Below are 16,764 nucleotides of genomic sequence, written 5' to 3'. Positions count from 1 at the left end.
ATTCCGGTTCAGAAATTGGAGAAACAAGCTCATGTCCGAATGTAGAGGACATACATGGGATTGAATCAAAATTTAAACTATTTAGATTAAACTAACGATTACTTGAGTTTAAACTAAAAGTTAGTCTAAGTTATTTTAAACTAAACTAATATATAAGCTAATTAATATATAAGTTAAACTAGGCTTAAAAATATATTATTTAATAGTTAGTAACTAAAATGAAATGACAGTTAAAAATTTTATACAATTATAAATAATGATTAATTTAAAACTTGAATTGTTCTTAGAAACGTAGCGTGTCCCCGGCAACGGCGCCAAAAACTTGATGTGCTGTGTGCATGTGCTTCATATTATAAGAGATTGGATATTTTAGCTTTTGTACAAGATCGTGTTTTAAATTTATAAAAGTGATTTCTACTAAGACTAAACACACACAAAATAGGCAAGTGTACCTATCGTATATGTAGAATAGTATTGGTAAGAACCAAGTATCAATCTGTGGACACAAATGTTTCTAATAGCGAATCCTTGTTTTAATGCAATCGGAGAGTCTTAATCATCTTTGGTTTGATTTTTATTTTTTTACTTTTTATAAAATATAAATACTTATATATAATATATAGGTGACAAGAAGAGAAATTCTAAACGAGTAGTTCAATTATATGAAGGTTATCATCTAAGATTAAGAATCCACTCCATTATTCCTTGATGATTATTAGTTAAACATGTGATAAACTTGCCCTAATAATATATGATAGACTATGTTCCTCATTTTTGAGTGAACATATTCTATGACATAATGGTAAATAGTATGCATATTTTCAAGTCCATCCTATGCTTAATAGCATACTACCCCGAGAATGTCAAATTAAATATACAAGCAGTTGGTAAAGTAAAATGATTATGATTGACTTCGATTTCTCAAATACCAATCCTAACAACTTCGAGTGGTTGTATTTAACTCACACAAGTTCCCCTAGGTTGATTAGATTAGGTTATAATTACACATTCCATTTACATATGATTTCTTTAACTTAGCATGATAACCTAATCAATCGTGTTAACAATGTTATTTCAGAATTATCAAAACTAGAGAAATAGATCATAAGTTATATCTCATCATTTCTAAGTACAACATAAGGATCCATGTTTTATCTTAAATAAAGTATCAAAGTATTCTTTTTACCATTTCTAGTTTCCAAGAACATGAATTACCAGGAATGATTATAAATCATCAACCTTGATGTATTGGATTAAAGTGATAAAACATTTCTTCATCAATGGATAATTGCAAAATAACCATGTACTTTACCAAACTAAACCACATGTTTTACATAATCATCAAGTAAAACAAAGCTTCTTCATAGATTTTAGATGGTGAATGGAGTTTAGCTCATAATGAGCATTATTATGAACATAAGAAGAGATGATAACAAACACATGATTAAACTTAGAACAATCTAACCAAATGTGGATGAGTCTCCTCTCTTAATGATGGATTATGATGGTGTTGATGATGATGGATGATGATGATAACCTCCAAGCCTTCAAACTCCTCACAAGATCTTCAATATGATAGTAATGTAGGTGTTTTATAAGTGAAAATCGTTTAGAATTCTTTTTCAAGAACCTCTCAAATGCCACAAGAGCCTCTATTTATAGGCTGTTAGGAAGGCGAAGCACGGCCCCGTGTTCACGTGTCCCAGTTGCATGTTGTCAGATCATACATAATGACTCACCATGGGGGTGTGCTTTCAAAGGCATGCCCCCGTGCTTTTATTGACATGTGCTCTAATTTATTTTTTATTTATCTGGAGGTGACCACGACCCCGTGGCCAATGGGGTACGACCCCGTGCTTTTGTTGACATGTGCTTCACTTCTTGTATATTTTTGTCTTTCTTGTGTTCAGAAGCATGGGGGCGTGTTTCTTGAGGCATGGGGGCGTGTTTCTTGTTTTTCTTGTATTTTCTTCCGTTTTTCTTCGTCTTTTCACTTGTTTCTTCATTTGAGGCTTGGGTACCTGAAATTACATTTTATTAAGATAAGTAGCCTTCCGTGCTATATTATTTGATAGAAGTTACAGTTTTTAGAGATTATTTGATGTTTAAAAGATGTATAATTTTATATACATCACCCATAGTAAATTATCTAAGCCCTTCACGGTAGAGATAGCCAACGGTAGTTCGATCACTATTGACTCCGTCATTCAAAATTGCACGATCACTCTCAATGGGCAAAAGTTCTCTATCGACCTTATCCCTATGCAAATGGGTAGCTTCGACGTTATCATTGGTATGGATTGGCTCTCTCTCCACCATGCCGAAATTTTATGTTTCAAGAAACTCATTCGAATCTCTATCGATGGGGGCGTGATTCTAAACGTTCTCGGAGAAAGACCCTTCCAAAGCTAAACCTCATGTCGTGCCTCGAAGCCCAAGGCTACTTACGCAAGAAGTATGTCGCATTCTTAGCTCACGTCACCACAAAACCCGACGAAGAAAAGAAATTTTCCGACATCCCGATTGTCCGCGACTTCCCCGAAGTCTTTCCCGATGACGTTTCCGGACTCCCTCCCATTCGTCAAGTGGAGTTCCGTATTGATCTCGTACCCGGAGCAAACCCCGTAGCCAAGACACCTTACCGTCTTGTACCTTCCGAAATGCAAGAACTCTCCAACCAAATCCAAGAACTTACAGACAAGGGTTTTATTCGTCCGAGTTCGTCTCCATGGGGCGCACCCGGTACTCTTCGTATGTGTATCGATTATCGTGAGCTCAACAAGCTTACTATCAAGAACCGTTATCCCCTTCCACGTAAATTTTAATAAACAATTTATTTTATTATAAAATATAATATCATTCAATTTATCAATATAAACATAATTATATACAAGTGAAACAAAACATGAAATAGTCGAAAAAGAGAGCGGCTAAAATTGTTAAAAAAAGGTGCAATTTAGATAATTTATTTGAATGATTGTTACATATGATGTTAAAGTCATAAATCACATAAATATATGATTGTAAAAAAATTAAGTCAACATAATTGTCTATATAGCCCATATAGGGTTATACAAGGCACTACAAACAATGACCGACAAGTATCAGACACAAACTGACATTATTCAAGTACTATATGATCGTATAGCCCTATACGAATTACAAACAAACAAACATACTCCACCAGTTATATCTGAACCTGAAAAAGTAGTAGTCTCTTCATTACATTACACTCTCTCACTCTATGGAAGGTATCGGTTCACGAACCGGCCGCCAGTCCTCCCGCTACGGCTCAGCTCCGGTCTTCACCGGTCCAGTCAGACGGTGGCAGAAGCAGTGGGTCCATGTCTCCTCCAACACTTCTTATAAGCCAAATTCTAATACCAACAACAATGGTTCCACTGTACGGATTCGAAGGTGGACCCCGGTTCCGGCCGGAGAAGACTCGGAGGCCGTAGCGGGAGAAGAGCGGCCGAGGAGGAAGCTTCGGTATGCGCCGGTGAGTCCAACTTTAGTTAGGGTTTCTAGGGTTTGTGTAGCTAACAACTGAAATAGTTTAAAAGTTGTTTGATTATCGTTACAAGTTTTTGGGCTGTAAAAATTGGGCCTTTAGTAATAACAGTTTTTTTTTTTATTAAATTATTCCATTGGGTTATTATTGATTGTGATTTGGGCGGTGCAATTGTTTTTAATTGAAAATGGCTCAAATGAATTGGTTGGTTATTCGGGTTTAAACTTTAAAAAATATCCAGGCCTACTAGGATGATGGGCCGGTCGACCTCCCCACCACAATCAGTTTTTCTGGTTCGGTTTATTCGGTTATTTTAGGGTTGATAACCGGAATCAAACTTGGGCTAAACTTTTACTTAGAAATACATGAAATAGAGGTATGAATAGATGAAATAGTGCTATAAAACATGAAACGGAGGTATAAATGCTAAAATTATACAAAAGTATCATTGATTTGGTTCAGTTCGGTTAATTTCAGTTAACTGAGGGTACAAAAAATAACCAATAACCGCTTTATTTCTTTTTGGTACACCATCACTGTGTCATCAGTTGGGGTTTTAAATAGCTAAAAGAACACTTCCATACCTATTCGCACATCACGCCTCCGCATCCCATCGACTGTAATTATTTTTTTTTCTCTTCCTTTTTTAATGGCCTTGCAGTTTTTTTACGTGTTTTTTAAATTAACATATTGTTTTATTATGATATCACATTATGATATTCTCCCACAAGACCCGTTCGGCCCGAAAAATTTAACTTTTGATTGCGCAAAATTTGAACACCGAAAAAAGGTGAAACCATAGGTAAAAAAAATCTTGGATCCACCACTTCTCATCCCTAGTTTAAATTGATTAGCTATGTTTGGAAAACAAGTTGAGTTGCTCTATGCCTTAGTTATGTATCCTCGAGTTTCATTTTATAGATTCTTGATTGCATGCATAAATGAGTAATTAGTATTGTAAACTGGTAATCTAGTTGAATCCTTTGGAAGTGTTTAGATTATATAGGAGTCGTTAGGATTATAATCTCACATTTTATTTAATTTATATTGTCACGTGTTCATTTGATTAAATTCCTTCGAATCAGTAGTGATAACTAAAGTTTATGGTAAATATTGAATTCGTACGTTTTGTAACTTTTGTAATCTTATCTTTGATGCCAAAATTCTTGAAGCCACATCACCCAAAGTTTTCACCATGAGATAGTAACCAATTTTCAGTATTGTTTCAGCTTACACTACATCCACTTAATATTTTTTTTCTAATTATAAAAACCACCCTAGGTTCAATATTGTTCCATTGCTGTGAATTTTTTCATAATATTTTAAGTTGAATGACCATATGGAACAATTATGAAACTTGGTTTTTTTAGGTAGTAATCAAGTTTGGTAAATGTCCATTTAAGTCACTTAATTTTAGCATTTATAAAAAAATTTAAAACAGTGGAACAATAATGAAACTTGTGTGGTTTTATAGTTATAAAAATTTTGTGTAACTTTAGTGGAACATTGAATAAACATTAAAATACATTAAAATCCATAGTCTGACTATTAAGGTTACCAATGTCTAGAAATCTGATTTTTATTCTGTTTACCCTAAAATACATTAAAATCCATACTCTGACTATAGGACAACATGATAGTTTAGTGGATTTTGGATTCTTTAACCTAGGATGCTGCTCTGTTTTGGCCACTAAATGTGTGGATTCCTTTGCTTTTTCAACGTACCAAGTACACTGGAAAGTGCGAATCATCTTAATAAAACAGTTATTCCTTGTTTCATTTTGTAAAAAAAAGGGCTTTTTTCAGTGGAGAATATGATTCAAATTCAAACATAAAGCAGATGCTGACAATGCCTTTTTGTATATGTTTTTTAGTGACAGTAGCTATTGCTAAGTTATTTATTAATGCATACAATTTACCCTAATCCTGGAAATGATCAATGCCACTTTTTATATTATGTGTAATAACTAATAAATTTGGTAATTACTTGTGCAGATTGTTGTGTTTGAAAGTAAGAAAAAGGAAGCTGAAAAGTCTGATATTGATGTCAAAGAAGGAAGCAAGACTAGCCAATCTGCTGCTCAAGGAACTTCAGAGAATGATGATAATGAAAAGAGTGCTGACAATGTTCTTGCAGCAAAACCGCAGGTAATGAAGTGGAAATAGCATACTTATTAATGTTCATACTTACCAACTTTTTTTTATCCTAAGCAGCACGGCTGTTATTGTGATCACTGGCTATGAAATAGTAACCAAGTGTCAATATTGCTACAATAAAGTCCTCGTATGTTTTTGCAACTATAAACGCCAATAACGTTTAAACATTTTTCTACTTTTGTGAAATTTTTCATAAATGTTTAAACTGAATGGCTTAAATGGGAACAACTATGAAACTTGGTTTAATTTACTTACTTTTTTTTGTTCATGATTATCCCTTACTTCTGGTTAAACCTGAAAAGAATAATTAGTAACTAGTAACCAAATTTAATATCTGTTCCATTTAGGTCACTTAATTTTGATATTTAAATTGCAACAATATGAAACTTGGATTGTTTTTTTAGTTAGAAACAAATTTGAGCAACTTCAGTCTAATAATAGAGAAACTTGGTTAATTTCAGATTGAAAATTCCCTTTACTTATAAAGACGGCTTGCTTAGGTTATGTTTTATGTCTAAATGAGTAAATGGTCAAATGGGTAAAACTGTTAAAATTTAAAATCAAAAGGCTGGCTTAAGGAAATAGATCAAAGGGGTAGAAAGTAGAGTATTTTGAAGACGTAAAACCATCTAAAACCAATTTTTTTGAAAAAATCTTGGTTAGAAGTCCATGTATTTACACGGATTGAATAAAGGAAATATTAAATAGTTAGTAATGAAAATTTAGGAATAATAAAACGATATTTTGAGATTAGATATGATTGATTACTAGCTTTTATATTTATCTACTTTTTTTAATTAAGAAATAGAATAGGAAGGGATGAGCTAAAAGAGGAGGAAAAGAGAATCTTGGGCTCATAGAATTGCGATACGAGCTGCAGCCAGTTACTTAGTCATTAAGTATAGATTGGATGTTATTCAGATCTTAAATCTGTAAGACGCTGACTATTATTTTAGAAAACAACTTTTTTGGACAAAATGTTATTCCAGTTCAACTGACTTGGCTCGTTTAGACCCAAAAGTCATTCTTTTGCTGGGTGCATTACCATATGCACATACATAGAAATCATGGTTTTAAGCATATAAAGCATGCATCTAAATTTGAAATCTGCAGGTCGCCACCAAAGACTTGAACAACCGCCCCATGGATTTGGATACCGGTGACGACGATGGTGACGGCGAGGATGATGATGATGATGATGAAGACCATGATTTAGGTGGTGCCGGCAAGGACAAGGCGGCGGATTGGGTAAATGCTGCACAGAAGGGTTTTGCATCTTGAAGCTTTCTGTCACCGTTATCTTATGAAGTTATGATCTACCTGTAGGTGTATGTGGTTATGGTGCAACCTTAGTGTCGTGTAATTAACCCTTAATTTTGGTGTAGATAGTATCGTATTTATGCTTTAGGTTTAATAACCAAGCCCCTAGTTCTCTCGTATCTTCGTTATGTGTGTGTATTAGGGGGTGTGAACGAAATGGAAAAGTTTGTGATTTCATTCCATGGTTGGTCGGTTTGGTTGTGTTTTACATCAAATGATCTCAAATCACAACGGTTTGAAAGTCGCCTTTTGAGTTAATCATATCCCTTTTTAAGTGTTTGGATCTTTCTAAAAAGGAAATTACTCGACGGGCTAGATTTCAGATAAACGTATATAAATTAACTGCAGCCTCGGATCAATGTATGTATATTAACCGCCCATTATGTTAGCGAATAGCCAGATTTTACAAATCAGTAAGTATGCCTGACCGTCTATGTTGATAAAAGAAAATAGCATTGTTTTCATTTTTGTGATCACAAGTTTACCAATTTTAATACTCATCAAGCATGTTTTAGCTAAAAACTACCTGTCTAACCGATCCAAACAGCTTGGTTGGTCATCAAAAAATAAACCAAACCTTTAAACAACACTCCAGCTTATTAAGGACTCGTTTCAACCCACCATAGAACTCCGACTTAAGCAACGGAAAAGATATCTGTACCCTATACCCACATACAGTCATACTGAAACTCAGGAGTCTATGTAACCATACTTTATTATAGTTATACAAAAATGAAGTTATTAAAATACTTTTTCCTCGGGGAGAAGTTATCCCGATCCTAAAACCACAAAATGTTAAAAAAAAAAAAAAAAAAATCCTCTAACAGCATCAGTAGGAGGTAACACAATCAACCCAACATTTGTTACTTTATCCTGCCTTTATGGTCACACCAACTTCAGCAGGTCGTATAATTCGATCATGGAGCATATATCCTGCCTGTAAATTTTTGTTTAAAAAAGTCAAAATTAAAATCAACATAATAAAATTGTTTTTTAACAAATTTTGTTTGGTTTAATACCTTGAGAACAACTGCAACAGTATCAGGAGACTTGGTCTCATCTGGTACTTGAAACACTGCATTGTGTCTGTTTGGGTCAAACTCCTCATTTAACGGATCATATTTCTCCACTCCAAATTTCTTGAAAACCTGGAAATGAACAAACCTTTTAAATTTCTTTATAACAAAGCATTAGTTTTGCATTCATACTTATTATACTAATTGTGAGCAAATACCATAAAACACCTAATTTATTTAGTAAATCACAGTAACTAAACTTGTCAATTATATCAAATTGTGACCTTTCAAAAATGTAGCATGTTATTATTAAAACTTTTTTAACAAGTATGAAACACTAAGACAAGTTTAGAAACTTTAATATATCCAAAAATTAGGTTAATATACTTTTTCATGTATTTTTGACGAGTTTAAGAACTCTGTTGCTAAGCTAAAACTAGGTTGAAGGACTTTTCAAGCATACATGAGTGTATGTTGGTGTTACACTGTTATGTAGTACTAAGCCGTCTATTATTTAAAACAATAAATACAAAAGGTGTAACAACTATAAAAAAATATGCTCTGTTACCTCTGCTAGCTGTTTTTCAGTCATCTCAACGCCTTCTAGAAGCGTTTTCAAAAGAGGAACGGCTCCAGAAGTATCATTAGCTGCATCAATCTTAGCAAAACTCTCTTTTACAACCGAAGAAGCCCTATCCAAATTATCTGCAACATCCAGTAAACTCTTGGCAAAACTCTGCACCATCATAGAATGCATAAAACACAAATTGTAAAAACATGAAATATATTTCTAACAAAAAAGCATAATATAGTTCTTCAGAATATCCAATCATCCAACCTGAATTGCAAACTTTTTAGAGTTCTCGGACTCTCGTTTTGTCCTGTCCATGATGTTTTCCGTATCTGCATACGCCCGAAGAACTTTATCTTTCATTTTCTCAATTTCTTCTTGTTTTGTCTTCAACAGGTCATCCTTGTCGGTCACTAATTTAATCAGATCCTCCATTGTCAAATCTTCCTCTACTAAATGTGACAAGAAAAATCATAATTTAGTTTGTAATAATCCTAAAAATATGTTAAAACATTTACTATATTATTGACTTGGGATCTAAAACAAACCTTGTCCTTTGTCATCAGAATCTGTGTTTTCGTCTGCTTCATTTTCAGAAGTTGGGGAATGTGGAGATGCAGATGATGAGATCCCGAATCTTTGAAAATTGAATGAATTGAGAGCAGATGTATGTAATAACGAAATTTGACCAGTTATCATCTGCAAACACGAGTAAAAAAGTTAATCCTATCAAACCAAAAGTAAGATGATCAATATTGATGGAACACCAAATGAAATGAGTGTTAAAATGCATCATCGGTATGACATTTGATTTAAAGCAATACATATAAATTAATTGGTTCTGTGTTGAACATCGGAATATGAGAAATTTTTAAAGTCTTGACAGCCTTCAATAGAATGCTGTAAAAATTGGGATTAACAGCCTTCATGTAATTGAACCCAAAAATCTGTCCAAATCGGTCCTTTGGTTTTTAACCCGAGTTTTAAGCATTGGCATCGACCTATTCATGTTTTAACCAACAAACAAAGTTTCAAAATGCTGAGATTTGTAAAAAAGCAACCAAAAAAATGATCTTGAAAAATTAGATACAAAAATGTGTGTGTATAAAAGTTGAAAAAATCACATTCCAATCCGATTAATCGCCAGCTGGGGGGGTTTACAACAGCGCTTCATATTTTACATTGGAATATCAAATCTAGAACAACACGCATCAAACTCACAACCTAAAAATTATGATGCTTCAATCCAATTTAAAAAACAAACAAACAAACAAACAAACCCTAGCAGGTATCCATGAATCATGCAAGAGTGAATGAATTACCTTGTTTCGTGAATGAGAAATGGAGTGAAAGTGATTACGAAGGATAGAATTGGCGGGAGGTCCGGCACGGTGCATTATAGAGGTCCGGTAGCAATTAACGAAGGTTCTGGCCAGCCGCGAGGTCATCCTGGCAACTACCATATCAATCAACAGGATAATAGGGTTTTGGGGAAGATAACAAGAGTTTAGGGTTTTAGGGGGTTTTGGTGCCTTGGGGAGAAAGCTAAGAAATACAAATAGAAATAGAAATAGATATGAGAACCCGGATGTTCTATATATTTTTTTTTTCTTCTATTTTTTCCGGTTCGGTTTTGGGCGGTTTAAAAATGAAAATTTTTTTTCAATACAGTTCAGTTTATACGGCCAATTCCAAGTTTCAGATTATAAACTATTAAGAATCATGAACCGAACCGATATATTTAAAACCAGATAAACCGAACAACTTTTAGCCTAATGATATCGGAAAGTTAAATAAGGTTTTACCTTTTAAAAAAGAAGAGGGTTCAAATCTACTCTGGTGATAAACTTAACTAATATATCAAATAATTGAATCCACTAGTAATAACAATAATAATTTAATAGTTAATGTAGCAAAAGTAACAAAGTAAATTAAAAAAAAAAAAAAAAAAAGTGAGTGGCTGAATTAAGGATTTGGAAGAATGGAAGTTGTTTGAAACTAGAATTGATTCGTGGCCAAACTTCTGACTTGGGATTGGGACTGTGTTGTTCCTAAAAATTACTCTTGCACACAAAGCTTTAAACTGAAAAAATGGTTTTCTTAAGTTAATCTCACATGGAGGAGAAATGGTGTGTTTTACATTAATTGATTGATAAATCAAACACATAATGACACAACCATCATCAGCTGCACATGATATGTAATACTATATTACAATCGAATTTAAATGTTTAATCGGTGAACAAGTTAAAACAATAAATAAACAAATCAAGTGTAAAAAGAAACAAATCCCCTTCAAATTCTTTTCAGCCCTTCGATGTACACTCTCATGCAATGCGGTGTGTATGTAGTTGTAGGCAGGCATTAATGTTAACTGTTAACTAACCCGCGAAAATAACCAAATGGTTGTGTTCTTTGTTCCATAATTATGCTGATTTTCTCAAGAAATACCAATGGTTTTTCCAAGTAACCACAAGACGAGTGACAGCTCTATTGTCACTATGGTGTGCAGTGAAGTTCTATCCAGCATAAACCCGAATACTGTTATCCCGGCTCTGTTGTTCTCAAAATATGTCACTGCAAACAGAATTATTATTATTATTAATATTTGGGTACAAAACAGATTGCTTGCTATTCAGGTGGGAGAACGAGCCTCTTTGGCCCGTTTTAGACCGTAAGTAACGGGCCGAGTCTGGTGGGTTGGCCCAAAACACTTTTTACGAATTCTTTACATTGAATAATCTGTGTTAAATATAAAATAATGATTAAAAAAATATATTATTGTACTAATAATAAGACAGTTTACTTTAAGCCAAAGCTTTTGGGCGTCTATCGACCTATTTGACCGAACTTTTTAACCACACCATTCGACCCGTTCAAAATCAAACAGGTGAAAACTGAAACAATTGTTAAAAAGTCAGTCAAACTTACCTAAAGCTTGCCTTTTTTGGAAAGAGATGGTGCTATAAGCATACGCGGGTATGAGTTTAGTATTATCCAACTCATCTTCTTCACTGCCGGCATCATCATAGTCGGATGATGATGCTTCACCTGGGAACACCTGACTGCCAACTGTTGGGGTCTCGGTGTCGGCTTCGGGTGACTCAAAAGCATCAATTGTTGCACACACGTGCCACTTGGCAGCCAGACATGTCACGCCTTGCGCCTTGTGAGTGATCCTCGTCGCGCTTCTCAGTAGTATCATTAAGCCTGCAAGCAGGCTTACAGAAACCAACTGCAATAACACAAGAAACGGAAACATCAAGTTTTAAGGCAAATCCTAAATTCCCAACAACAGTTTTAATAATTGGGTAACTGACTTCCAACTTTTTGACTGGCGTGTCTATGAAACCAAAAAGACCGACATAGATCACCAAGCTAAAAAAAACTTAACCGGTTTTATGTTTTTTTCAAAAAATAAATTTCCGGTTCGGTCTTGGATTTGCAGGTATGCAAAACCAAAAATTAAGAAACGAACCTGTAAAAGTTGATACCAACGTTCAACTTTTTTTTTGTTTTATGTAAGCGTAGGGGTGTTCACGGTCCAATTCGATTCAGCTGGTTTTGACAAAAATTTTGGGCAGAACCACACACTGAACCGACGGGGTTTCACGCTTTTAGGGATTGACGGTTTAGCGGTTTTAGACTTTTAGACAGAAAAAAAGTTACATTTCTCAAAAGCATAATTTTGTATTAATGTTATAAAATATAAGGATTGTCCATGAATATAATAATATTTCTTATATGAAAAATATAATAATAAATGCTAGAAAATTGGTTCCAAGTTCAAAACCGTACAGTACACCGGGCCGTATAAATTCCAAACTGGCAAGACCGGGCGAATTTCGCTTACGATGGTTTAGTGGTTTTAGGCAACAAAAAATTTTTCATAAGCTAATTTATATTAGCTTTCATTTTATGTTTATTAGCTTTAAAAAAAATATAAAGATTGTTCATAAATATAATATATAAAAATAACTATATATTTTTTAATGTGAAAAAAAGTTAAAATAACAAACTTTAAACAGCCGGTTCGGTTTACACTGTCGGTCCAAAATTATAAACCATAAACCAAACCGTGTACATTTCAAACCGACCAACTTTCATTCTTTTCAACTGTTCAGTCGGTTTCAACAGTTTATGAACACCCCTATGTAGACGGGTGTTTCCAAAAATGGTCAGAAAGTGCTTAAAGTCAAGCCATTGACCCGCTGCCAGCCCACCATTTCACCACTTGTAGAATTTTTTTGTATAAAAAGCCAAAGCCACAGAGGCAGTGAGACACTTACTGCAAGTTCACCAGATTTAAAAATACTGATCTCCGCGCTGCGTCGAGTGGTATTAAGAAGCGATGCAAGCTGACTAACTGTAACCAAAATAAGCGCCAACAATATAAACACTCGATACCGATGACTAATAATCTTCAAATGCCTTCTAATTCTCAAATGCTCCCTTAAGACAGACTCCACATCCGAGTCCACTTGAAACACCTTAGCAAAATCTTTCAGACAGAGAATTTGCAGGTAACAAATGAGCCGAAACAGAACACAAACAAGGAAGAACACAACGGTTCTGTAGAGCCACGAACACAGTTCCAAAATGCATGCGAATGTGTCACTTATTATTACATTGCCTAGAAATGGGATCGCAGTGGCGCCTGAACTGTACCACCAGATTTTGTACGCGCTCTCGGCTGTGAAACACGGGATGACGAATATTGAGAGGATTTTGAGTGATCTCTGCAGTTATATAATTGTAACAGTTAAGAGTTGTTTTGATGATAAAACATGAGTAGATAAAATGACAACCAGTTTCTGTTCAGTAACAGAAATAGGTTGTATTTTTGTTTACTTTATTCAGATTTCAGTAAAAGTCAAAGCATAAATTTATTCTAAAATCAACAAATTACTATGAAATAAAGTAAACTTCTAAAACTATACAGCAGAATAATGAACCTACAATATACAGAATTGGTGATAACAAACAGGCAAAGAATTTTTTGTGACACTAGACAAATTCCATGTTGTTCTGTCTCGAAAAATTCATATATAAAATGGGTATATATATATATATATATATTTGTAAAATTGCATATAAAATCCAATACGATTAATCCCGATTATTAGCTGGTCCCTACCCCACCGTTCGGCTAGCGCCCGGAGAGTCCTACAACACCAAATAATCAATTAATCACTAATTAACAAAAAACACTTAAACCAAAATTAAAGTCCCAAATGCCAAATTCATTACTTTAAAGCACCCTTTACCCAAAAATTATAAATCCTAACTATAAAAACCAAAAAAAAAAAAAACTGAAACTGAACTAACCATACGGTAAGAGTAATTGAAAGACATCTCCATCCCGACAAAAAGGAAAAAAAAAACATTTTCATTTCTTTCATTAATTTAAAATTTTAACCCAAAAAAAAAAAAAGAAGATAAAAACATAATTCAAATAAAGTCATATCAAAATCCACAAACAAACATAAACCACAGCAGAAATCAGAAAGAGAGTAGTAAGTATTAAGTGCATACATTGAGTTGAGCAGTATATCCCTTCCGTACGATCTCACTCTCATCACACAGCTTATCAAAGAAGAGGAACCTCCTTAGCCCATACACCCTCACGAACTGCGACAGCGTGTCGTAGGGCCTGCCAGAAAGAAGTGAGACAGGCCGGAAACCACGAAGGTGAAGGCGAAGCCACGAGAGAGCTGATGTCAATATGTTTGACTGGTCAACGCACATCCACTGCAGCCATGTCCGGAAACTGTGGAGCTCGTCGTACGAGTGGGAGGCTGTACGCTGGATGTTTTTACGGCTGGAGATGAGAGGTAGCTTTTGTTGTTGTTCCATGATCAAGGGAGGAGTTGTGGTTTTTTATAACTTTTTAGTTTTTATTTATATGTACACGTCAACTTGCAATATTAATTGTTTATGTGATATTTATTTTTATATTCTGTTTTTTAGAATAAAGTAATTAGTAGTGTGTAGCGATTTGAGTGGCTTACTAAGTAAAGTATATTTGCTTGAGGTTGGTTTGTTAAGACTTTCAATCAAGTGGCTGAATTTCATTGAGGTTCATTCCTTTTTTCTTATTATAAACGGTTACACACTTGTCTCGTTCAACTTTTACTTTTAAATTATTTTGAAACATAACTTACTCTTATGCCAAATTTTGAACCTTGGCCTTTACTCTGGAAGACAAAAGCGTAATTGAAATTTGATAATTAAGGTCAAGATGAACTTTATATACTGAGGGAGCAGTAACAGGTCAAAGGGGTTTCAAATCAAAACATGGTAACAGAATATGTCAAAGTTGGTTATAGTTGATATAAAGTTTCTACATGAAATAAGATCAACTTGAAATTGAGTTGTTTACATAAAAGTATTATAAATGGATCATTAGCTATAATTTACTTTTGCGGCTGCTAGTAATGAAAGATGCAAGTACAAGCAATGATTAGTGTGGTGGTGAAGGTGACGTCATGATAACAGTGTGCGCATCAACTACGAGGTGTGGGAGGTGGAGGCAGTGGTGTTAAGAGTAGTGAAAAATGGTGATGGCTGTTAAAGGGTGGGTGGAGGTAAGTGTGATGGTGGGAGGCGTGGTGGTGGCAACAACTATGATTTGAGAGTGCTAGTGACATTTTTAATGAGAGTAGGTAAAGGCAACATACAATGGTTATGAATTATGAGTGGTGTTGAACCATATGGGCATGTAAGTTAGCAAATTTTATAGGCGTAACTTACTTTGACTCATTATAAGTCTTTAATTGACATGTTACATAATCTTAGTTTGATCCATATGAACTCAAAAATAAATACTATAACTCAACTCAAATGATGTGTTGCAAAACACATAGCGTTTTATCCCGTTTTTGTGTTGTTTTGTGCGTAAACCGTTAACGAATATAACTTGTTCTTGCATGAAATTAAAATGTTTGTGTATATGATAGGTCCCATGTTGAAGAGAGAGAAAAAACGAGTTTAATGAAGAAAGAATCAGCTCAAACGGGATTCAGATGAAGCCGGTATGCGCGTTTGAAGATAAACGAGTCAGAAAACGAAGAAACGAGCACCCAGGACCTGGCCGCGCTACGCAACCAGGTGAGTCATCCATGCCCACGCTATGCAACGTCCCACATGTCCCCAAGGTTGCCAAGAATGTTCAAGAATCAGCTACCACGTCTATTTTGTCTTCTAGTGAGCCTTGTGGGTTTGTTTTAACATATTTTATATTAGGAAAGAGGTGTTTAAACACATATATATAAACCTTAAAACCCTATGAACGATTTAATTGAAGTTTTCAGCTATCTCACACCTGTTCTAAGGGAGAAACCAAGGAGGAGGAGGAGCCAGTTCGTTATTTCATCACACGGTTGTCGGTTTTGATTATTTTAACGATTGTGAGTTCGTTTTTGAGTTTTAGACATTCAAACAAGTTGTAATCAGATTCTAATGAACAAGTTTATCATATTTATCTATTTTATCTGTTGTTCATTCATTATGCTTGGCTAAACTTGCTTGAATCACCTAGTTTTGATGTTTAACGGTTGATTTATCACTGTTCGGTGCTAATTTCGTGTTTGATTGTTTAGTTATTGTAAATTCGTAATTTGTGATACTATTCCATGAACCTTGCTACCATTATATGTATTTTAGGTTGCATGAGCCCCGAGTAGTTGATTATTGCATGAATTTGTTTCGTGTAGTCGTTAATTGCTAGTTCGGCTAATACTGAGTGTGTTGATTGATTGTGGTAGACGCGTGCCATTAGGGTTTGTGTTTCTTGAATCATTTAGGTCAGTAGGATCATCCCCTTTTAGTTGGACCAAAACCTTAGGGGTTAGTTTATTTCATGGCTTTAGTTGATTTAGTTATCCGCTGCGAGACCACGTACGGTTTTCTAGCTATCGACTAGGTTAGTTTGTGTAACGATTCCGGCAAATTCAGGTATACCCTAGCCGATATATACTATTTATGTGTCATTTAATACTGAATATATGAATTTATACGAGTATGTATGATTCACGGTACGAATTATACTCGATTATACAGTTAATCGTATTGGAAGTACGGTTAACCGATTGACGCCCGAATGAATCGGGGATTACATTATAGACGAAATATATAATGTTTAGTGATGTTTACGAAGTATTAAAGCTTCGGGATAAGTGAAATAAAGC

General features: G+C 34.6%; 2 protein-coding genes and 1 pseudogene across 4 annotated transcripts; 1 reads left to right on the top strand and 2 right to left on the bottom strand.

Moving 5' to 3' along the window:
• Positions 1-3,244: 3,244 nt before the first annotated feature.
• Positions 3,245-7,203, top strand: LOC143591821 (uncharacterized). The gene is made up of 3 exons (XM_077071911.1): positions 3,245-3,499; positions 5,507-5,659; positions 6,782-7,203. The coding sequence occupies exons 1-3, from the start codon at positions 3,245-3,247 to the stop codon at positions 6,947-6,949; spliced, it is 576 nt and encodes a 191-aa protein (XP_076928026.1). The 3' UTR covers positions 6,950-7,203.
• A 350-nt stretch (positions 7,204-7,553) lies between these two features.
• On the bottom strand, positions 7,554-10,041 carry LOC143591826 (grpE protein homolog 2, mitochondrial-like). Of its 2 annotated transcripts, none has more exons than XM_077071914.1 (6): positions 9,898-10,041; positions 9,124-9,274; positions 8,843-9,024; positions 8,573-8,740; positions 8,008-8,136; positions 7,554-7,925 (listed from the first exon to the last, which is right to left on the bottom strand). In XM_077071914.1, the coding sequence occupies exons 1-6, from the start codon at positions 10,036-10,038 to the stop codon at positions 7,857-7,859; spliced, it is 840 nt and encodes a 279-aa protein (XP_076928029.1). In that variant the 5' UTR covers positions 10,039-10,041; the 3' UTR covers positions 7,554-7,856. The 2 variants fall into 2 exon arrangements, with proteins under 2 accessions (XP_076928029.1, XP_076928028.1); XM_077071913.1 differs by having other exon boundaries at positions 7,555-7,925; positions 8,843-9,027.
• Positions 10,042-10,744: 703 nt separating this feature from the next.
• On the bottom strand, positions 10,745-14,431 carry LOC143591823 (uncharacterized; annotated as a pseudogene). The gene is made up of 4 exons (XR_013145781.1): positions 14,111-14,431; positions 12,865-13,314; positions 11,507-11,810; positions 10,745-11,152 (listed from the first exon to the last, which is right to left on the bottom strand). The product of XR_013145781.1 is annotated as an uncharacterized LOC143591823 (transcript).
• Between the last annotated feature and the right edge of the window lie 2,333 nt (positions 14,432-16,764).

Source organism: Bidens hawaiensis, unplaced genomic scaffold (genome assembly GCF_021521415.1).
Source record: "Bidens hawaiensis isolate Kalapana, Puna unplaced genomic scaffold, B.hawaiensis_p1.1 tig00040084_1, whole genome shotgun sequence".
Taxonomy (NCBI): domain Eukaryota; kingdom Viridiplantae; phylum Streptophyta; class Magnoliopsida; order Asterales; family Asteraceae; genus Bidens; species Bidens hawaiensis.
The sequence above is the reverse complement of the archived record's forward strand: the minus strand, read 5'-3'. Positions and strand labels throughout refer to the sequence as shown.

Bases quoted from the DNA above. Each gene is read 5' to 3' on its own strand.
- LOC143591821 (XM_077071911.1), top strand. From the start codon at position 3,245: ATGGAAGGTATCGGTTCACGAACCGGCCGCCAGTCCTCCCGCTACGGC. The intron at 3,500-5,506 runs GTGAGTCCAACT...TTACTTGTGCAG, and splicing joins GGAAGCTTCGGTATGCGCCG to ATTGTTGTGTTTGAAAGTAA. The intron at 5,660-6,781 runs GTAATGAAGTGG...TGAAATCTGCAG, and splicing joins TTCTTGCAGCAAAACCGCAG to GTCGCCACCAAAGACTTGAA.
- LOC143591826 (XM_077071913.1), bottom strand. From the start codon at position 10,038: ATGGTAGTTGCCAGGATGACCTCGCGGCTGGCCAGAACCTTCGTTAAT. The intron at 9,028-9,123 runs GTTTGTTTTAGA...TGTCACATTTAG, and splicing joins TTCTGATGACAAAGGACAAG to TAGAGGAAGATTTGACAATG. The intron at 8,137-8,572 runs GTAACAGAGCAT...GTTCATTTCCAG, and splicing joins CTGAAAAACAGCTAGCAGAG to GTTTTCAAGAAATTTGGAGT.